The 7,817-nt window shown below is 46.0% G+C and overlaps 1 protein-coding gene across 3 annotated transcripts in view; it reads right to left on the bottom strand.

Moving 5' to 3' along the window:
• PPP1R12A (protein phosphatase 1 regulatory subunit 12A) overlaps positions 1-1,287 on the bottom strand; it is a 122,036-nt gene extending 120,749 nt beyond the window's left edge. Inside the window, exon 1 of one of the 3 annotated variants that reach the window (XM_080392487.1) lies at positions 899-1,287. In XM_080392487.1, coding sequence (XP_080248613.1) covers positions 899-1,135 — 237 coding nt within the window. In that variant the 5' untranslated portion in view covers positions 1,136-1,287. The remainder of the gene's footprint in view (positions 1-898) is intronic. The other 2 variants (XM_080392489.1, XM_080392488.1) reach the window with 2 other exon arrangements.
• Positions 1,288-7,817: the final 6,530 nt, after the last annotated feature.

Below are 7,817 nucleotides of genomic sequence, written 5' to 3' on the forward strand. Positions count from 1 at the left end.
CCCACATACCGACACCAGAACAAAGCAATATGGATTCGGGTATTTTTTACTGCTCTCCAACGCACGGAAGAAAAATGTTAAGAGCCCTGCTCCCCTTAAAGTTCATCTTTCACACTGCGGCAGAAGCCATCACTAAAGAAAGCCAGCGGCCTGTTATTGATACGCGTTTCTATATTAGGAACAAAACACTGGTTTCCCTTAGAAACCGGAGAGAAATAGATGATCCGGCTCTCCACACGCCTGCCCGCACACACGAGCGGGGTTTAGTCGGCTCAGCGGCTGCGGAGACCGGGGAAGCAGGGAATTGCCACCGGGATCCCGGGCATGAGGCAGCCGGGGGACGCGCCGCCGAGGCCAGCCCACCCCCCTCACCTGCCGGCCCCCAACCCTCCGCCGGGGGACACCTGTCCCCGGCCCCCCGACAGCACAGCGGGCCCGGGCCCGTTCTCCCCGTCCCTCCCGAGGGCGGCGCTGCCGACAGGGGAAGCGAGGCGAGCGGGGAAAGCGAAAGAGGGTCACCGGCACCTCCTCCCCGCCGAAGGAGAGGCCCAACCGCCCCCTTCCGACGCCCGGCCTGCGGGGAGGGGGCGCAGCCCACCACCCCTCCAGCCCAGCCGGCCCGGGCCGCTCCCCTGCGGCCCCCTCCGGCCGGCCGGCCGCCCCGGAGCCTGACCCCGGTCGCCGCCGCCTCCCGCCCCGCGCTCCCGGCCCCTCCCCGCCCCGACACCCCCCAGCGGAGGGGAGAGCAGCCGCCTCCGGCCCCTTCCTCCTCCACCTCCTGCCGGCGGGACACCTCGCCGGCCGGCCTCGCCCCCCCCTCCCCTGCCTGCCCAAACCCCGGTCCCGCCGCCGAGCTCGGCCAGGCCCCCCCAGCGGGCGGGAGCGGCTCCGCACCGACCTGGTGGAGCGCGGTGAGCCCGTCCACATTGGCGTAGTTGATGTCGGCGCCCCGCTCCAGCAGCCGCAGCACCTCCTCGGTGTCCCCGCTGGAGCAGGCGGCCAGGAAGACGGCGCCGTCGTCGAACTTCACCTTGGTCTTTTTGCGCTTGACTACGGGCGGCTCCAGGTCGGTCTCGGAGCCGATCCAGCGCTTCAGCTGCTCGTTCCGCTTCTGCTTGGCGTCCGCCATCTTCATACCCCGCTCCTGCCTGGCCCCCTTAGCTAACGCCGCACCGAGGATAGACTATATACCGCCAGTATCCCACAGCGCACCGCGGCCCGCACTCGCCCTCGCTCTCTCACCCACCCAGATGGAGGGCGCAGGGCGGGAGGGAACTGGGGGGCGGGGCGGCGGCGGCCTCGTTAGCATAACCCCGCGAGATTGCCGGGAGGCGGGGCTGGAGGCGCGGAGGGGGATCGCTGGGGAGGCGGGGCTGGCGCTACTGGGGCGGTGGCAGCCGTGGGCCGCCCGTGTTGTGGCTGGGGCGCGGCCGGCTCGGTTAGCTCATCCCGGGTCTGTGAGTTCAAGAGTTCAGCCTAAGGGTCACCGGCTTCCCCAGCCCCGCCGGGGCGGAAATTCCTGCGGCCGCAGGGGCAGAGCCGGACCCAGAGGCGTCCGACGGCGCGGCCCCGCACGGCGCCCGCTGCCTGCCCGGGCCTCGCCTCGGGGGGAGGGGCGGGGCATCGGCCTGTCCCGCTGCAGCCTGGGTGCGCTGGCGAGGCCGACAGGTACACGTAGAAAGCGGTGAGGGCCTTGCTAGTGAAAGGGCCGTCACCGGAGGGTGACCAAGGATGTACTTCTCCAAAGCGAAGTGTGTGGGGAGAGGGAGCGGTATGGTTTCTTGGGGTGTCTGGTGCTGGCCTTAAACCCGAAAACCGAAGCCAGGCTTTAGGCATGCAGGTCTGTCCTGGTTTCAGCACTTAAACCACGATCCCAGGGGCTTCAGCGGCTGGAAGGATGCTGCTCCTCCACCTCTGCGGGGCAACTGAGTCAAAGGTGCTGCCTGACCCTGCCAGCCACCATGCAACACCACATGCAACACCACCAGTGCTTCTGCCTGCATTGGCAAATGGGGCAAATGCAGCTCCTTGGAGGAAAAAGACAGGGTGATTTACTGAGGATCCTTGGTTTTGGGAGGCAAGACGTGTCTGCGTCAGGGCAGCTTGCTGTATAAAAACACCATCTCCCATTTGTCCTGACACTTCTGCATGGCAGTGGACAGATCCCTGTGGTCATTGTCCATTTAACTTGAAGTTCACTTCCATTACCTGGAAATCTGGAGTAGCACACCAGTCTTTTCTGCTGGGAGAAAACAAGGAGTTACAAAGCATACAGCATTTGAAGATACAAAGACTAAAATGTATTTGTTCAGAGTTGCAACTTCTAGAAAACAAGCTGTTTCCTAGAAGAAAATACAAAACAAGTATTTTGTTTTAAGTTGAATCATCTCTGGGCATAAAATGTGGTTTTAAACTTACTGGGAAAAGTTTTTTTTCAACTAATTATAGGAAACAAAGTATAGTATGAGAGGGCCATCAAACCTCACGCACTTGAAATTTCGCATGGTTTGTTCTTTTCTAATGATAATGTCTTCTTCTTACAGTGGGCAGCCTACTTAGGCTTCATATTTCCATTTTTATTGATAAAAATGTCACCAGCATTTTGCAAGAAGGAGTAGTTGTTAGGTACCAGCAGCAATGCATTGTTCTTATGTCTTTCAGTACAGATTTTCATCCTGAGGTATTTGCATAGTATTCATCAGATTTACTCATACAGCAATGCATGATATACAATGCACTGACAATTTGCAGGCAATGTGATTATGAATAAAAGATGACATCTTGTACTCAAGATGGAATATTGGCCAGAGAAAAATTTGCAGGCCAAGTACGTGGATGAACAATTACCTGGCACCTCATTTATACCTTCCCATTGACAGCCTGTGTGACTACCCAGAAGTACAGTTTAGGCTCCTGGTTTGAAAATATGGCTGACTCTGCGTAATGCACTTCAGAAACAGTCTTTGCAGTGTTTATTACTCACACGACTGAGCTGTGCTTTGGCATAGCACTGGTACCATCAGCCCAGTATGGACAGTTACCAGCCAGGAGCTTGGCTTCACCGGCTGACTCACATCTAAGGAGGGCATTTGTGCAGGCTTCAGCTGCCTGCTGTGGCCTTGTCCTGGTGGGCAAAGTTCACTGGGGACAGACTGAACGGACTGCCATTTCCTAAGGTAACAGAAGATAAAAGCTGAGTCCTCCTTCCTCAGATGTCTCTGGTATTTCACATGTACCCTGCCCAACATGCTGCTTCTCTCCTTCTCTCCCCTAGTTAGCTGACTGTAAATTTGATTCTTGAAAGAAACCACATAGCTGAAGAATGTAATACACTGATTTCAGCAAACAGTATTTAAATCAATTCCTTTATTAGCAGCAAAGTAATTCTAGGCAAATTGATAGGCACTTACTCAAAATGCACTCTCTTGGGAGTCTCATTGTTGTGGAGCATGTTTTTTAGGTTTCCATCAGAGCTCCAGTCCCTTCTCCTTGACCTCATTCCTCCAGCTCAGCTTTTTCTTTCTGGTCATAGATCCTCCTTCAACTTCTGCAGCTGACTCTCCTTGGCTTGTTAGCAAAATGCAGAGGTTCTACAGCTCAGAAAGGATGCCCCTTCCTGTTCTTAAATGTCATACAGTCTGGTTTTAAAGACCAGATCTAATATTTTCCTTTTGTTCCTTTCTCCAGGGCATTTTTCACTGATTCAGCTCCAGCTTTTCTGAGAACTTCAGCAAACATCTTTCCTTACACTGCAGCTATTTGTATGTTCCACATTCTTGACTTCTATTTTTCCTTGACTTTTTCATTTTTGGAGGTTGCACCTCATTTAGGAGTTACATTATGTTTGAGTTATATATGTTTATATATATATACACACACACACACACACACACACATATATATATATAAAGCACATATCATCATATCGATAAACATTCTTTGGAACCACTCTTGACAGAGGTAAGAACAGGAGTCAGTCTGTTAGTACCTCAGCACTTCCGTTTCCAAAGAATTTTTTTTAAAAAAAAAAAAAGCCACAAGACTGCTGCCAGCCTGCCTGGCTGGTGTTTAATACTGCTACTCCATCAGTGTTGGAGGGAGAGCTGTTGTGAATAGCAACGGTTTGCACTGTGACTTCTCCAACTGTGCTGCAGAACAGTGCAGGTGTTGCAAAAGGGCAGTGGGACTTAAGTTATGCTTTTTACAGACTTCACAGCCAACGTATAATTCTTTTGTGCAGCCAGCTGAAATTTAGATATTCCATATATACGGAATATATATGCCTTTCCCAGATAGCTGTGTGCTCTGCAGTAAATTATATGTGGTCCTTGAATGTGATTAGCAAAGCATATGGTCTTCCTTAACCAAAAGCAGAGCTATCATTCATGTAAACTGGTTAATCTCTGTGATTGTTCACATTTTCTGTATTCAACAAAATTCTGAACAAAAAGCGAATAATGATAAAAGTAACTTACAAATTTTTTTAAATTTCTGTATTATACAGAATTTTCCTGTCTCATATCTCACATAAAAGTCTTTAACTTCAATAGTGAAGTCATACTGGGCCATATTTTTTAACCCCATCTTACCAGTGGCATGTAATTCAGTTTCATTGTAAAATCAGTGTAGCTGAAAGGAGATGGGACCATCTACAGCTTCTAATTCAGTACTAATTGAGATGAACATATACAGTTACCAATTATATTTGCTGCAGAAATCTGATGTTCTTCTCCAATAATCTACCTAAGCATGGAGGGTGAAATTCATGTGTGCGGAGGGTTAGACCAAACCCTGTATACTGAGGCAGTCTTTGAAGACCATGTTGAAAGTGGGTATAAAATTAATCCTAAACCAGTCATTACTGGAAGAGAATATCACAAGATTGAATTAGATAACTGCATAAGTGTGCATGTGTATTTATAATAATAATAGTATGCTAACAAGAGACACGTCATTTTAGGTACCTGATGTGTGCAACTTAAGGACACAGTAAGTAAACCCAGTTTTATCAAGTTGTTTTGATGTATTTCTGCCAGACTACCCAACACGCTAGGTGTGCTGTAAAATTCTTTGTTTGCATGTGTATACACAGCATTAAAAGTGATTAAATATTTAATTTTCCACATACAAATACTAGTGCTAGAACTGCTTTTCTCTAAAAGTTACCATATAAAGATTTGCAGAGATAGCATCTATGCGTATATATATTTTCAGTTAATTTAATGGCAAGCTTCAAGCGATCAATAAAATGATTTAGCAATGAGATGGTTATCAGCGTGCTTTCTGTTTTTCCATTTTTTCTTAAAAGTATTACAACCATCGTTCAAAGCTATTTCATGCAGGCTTCTGGACCACAGAAGTACACAGATGAAGCTTTTGCACTACCCAAAATAGGCAGCGTCTGGGATGTAGAATTTTTGTTCTGACCTCCTAAGGATAATTGTCTTGTCTTTCATCTTGAACAGCAACAGACACAGTGTGGCTTCTAAAAATTTTATTGTAATGTTTTTCTCTTCCCAGTGAAGAAAACTAATATATCACAGTTAATTTCATCAACTACAGCTCTGAGAAAAATGGATAATTTGAAGAGATAGTGACAAATACTGTATATATTGACACAAACTTTCTGATAAATCTTCCAGATTTTTATAAAGAACCATGGTTTATAAAAGGAGAGATGGGATATAAAAGCTTTTTTCAATATGAAAAGGCCATGACAGAGATACTTATAAGAATAAAGCATTTCTTTCAATTTTGTTTGATAATCATAGTCCTTTCTATTTTTAAATCTGGTGTATTCTCTACTCTGATTGTATGACAAACCCACACAAGTAACAGTGAAAATTCTGGTACATTCCTTATCCAGAAAGAAGATGTAAGAAGAGTATGCACAGTGCTATCAAACTTTTAAAGCAATTTATGTAAGAAGCAGACTTCTTGCTCTTTGATTTTGTCAGTTTTGGGTAAGATTCTTACACAGAAACCTTGCATTTCAAGGTGGGTTACTTTTTGATGCTGCATAATCCTGAGTCACCAAAATCAAACCCAAAACTACCATAGCAACCAGGGCACATATTTATGAACTATGCAGTTCTGAATCAGATTTGCAATGGTGCATTCTCCCAGCATCTTTCATGAGCTTTATACAGATTGCTGTCTCCATATTCTTGGATGGCAATGCAAGCTAACATTTAAACTTGATGCACATAGAGATGCTGTCACATAACCCATCTGTTAAACCAGCATTCGGTCTACTGACGATTGCAAGAGTGCATGGGTTAAGTTAAAAATAGTTGTCTTGGCTAGTAAGAAGTAGCACCACGTCCTTTAGAAACAGGGAAATACACTTCTCTATAAAATTGACTTTATAAAACTGTTCTTATTTTCAATTAAATTTAAGTTTTGCCTAGTCACTTCATGAAAAAACAGAACTGAGCTGTATGTTGTGTAACAGAAATACAGGTGCTGTGTTTCTATTCAGTCTCTGCAGTCCTGGGAATGCTGCATGCAGATGGGATGCTGGATGTAGGCAGGGTGTTAGACACTCTGCTGTGACAGCTGTCCATTTTGGCCTCTTGCTGTTGAGAACAAGTATCTTTGCTTTATTCTTATGTCCAAAAGGCCACATAATCTTACAGTAGCTTTTATGAACCTCTATTAAGCATTTCTGCAGGCAAAGTGTTTCTTTTGCACGATCGCGTGTGGCACAAGTCAAGGAGCATACTGTTGAAATGCATGATTTAAATACTGAAGGGGAAGGGAATGACCTGTCACTCTGAAATGCATGCAAGATGTTCCCTGTGAGCTGCATTCTGAACATATCACAGCTGAGAAACATACTTCCAGGGCTGCAGGAGGATGATTTGGACAGAGAAATTAAAGATATCCTGTTGTAGCTTCTCAATCACAGTGCAAATACACATACGCTCAAGGGTTTTTGACAGCCATGACACTTGGATTTCTGCCTTTCTGCTACTAGAAGGTGTACGAATTTCATTTTCAAATATTTGTTTTGGTATATGAAAGTGTCCTTTCTCTAACTTAGAGTTTAAAAATACTAATATCTGTGTGGCTGAACAATTGGTTTGGCTTGGATTTGGGGCATCTAAGAGTATGCCCTGCTGCTCACATCTCTCAGGCTGTATTTTCATGACCCAGCAGAGCATGTGACATAACTGCGCGCTCATGTCATGTTCAGTCTTAGCAATGTAATAAGTAACACACCTATATCACTGACAGAAATAACATTATCCTTTAGCCTATTTGGACAGTCATTAAAAGGAAAACCAAGTGGTTGTTTTGTGTTTTGTTTTGTTTTGTTTTTAAACAGAACTAGGTGATAGAGTATAGCGACACTGATTTATAAGAACATAAAGGCCTGTTTCCCTGAATACAACAGAAACAAGCAACTGAAAGCAGTTTCCTTGCTCAGAAGTCACTTTTTCTAGTAGTCCAGTGTCCTAGTAAATGCTTCCACTATTGCTTTTCTATCCTCTGTATTTGTTACTATCCCTGTGCTTGTAACAGAAAGTTGCTTCTTCTGTAGGTGACGCCTCAGGCTACAGCTTAACTGATCAGACTTCATCCCAAACCATCAAGTGACTCCTTTGGCAGCCTCCTATTGTTCCTTAGCACAAGGCCATAAAAAAATTGAATTGCTTCATCCTGTCAGTTCAAAAGAAGAGTGACTTAATTGAGACAATTAATCTGAGGCAACATTAATCTGCAGCAGCCACTAATGTAACACTAAGGTACTCCAGAAGCTTTAATGTCTGTATCATGAATGCACGGAGGTGTACACTTTAGAATCTTTTTAA

This window comes from Falco punctatus (genome assembly GCF_963210335.1).
Source record: "Falco punctatus genome assembly, chromosome: 6".
Taxonomy (NCBI): domain Eukaryota; kingdom Metazoa; phylum Chordata; class Aves; order Falconiformes; family Falconidae; genus Falco; species Falco punctatus.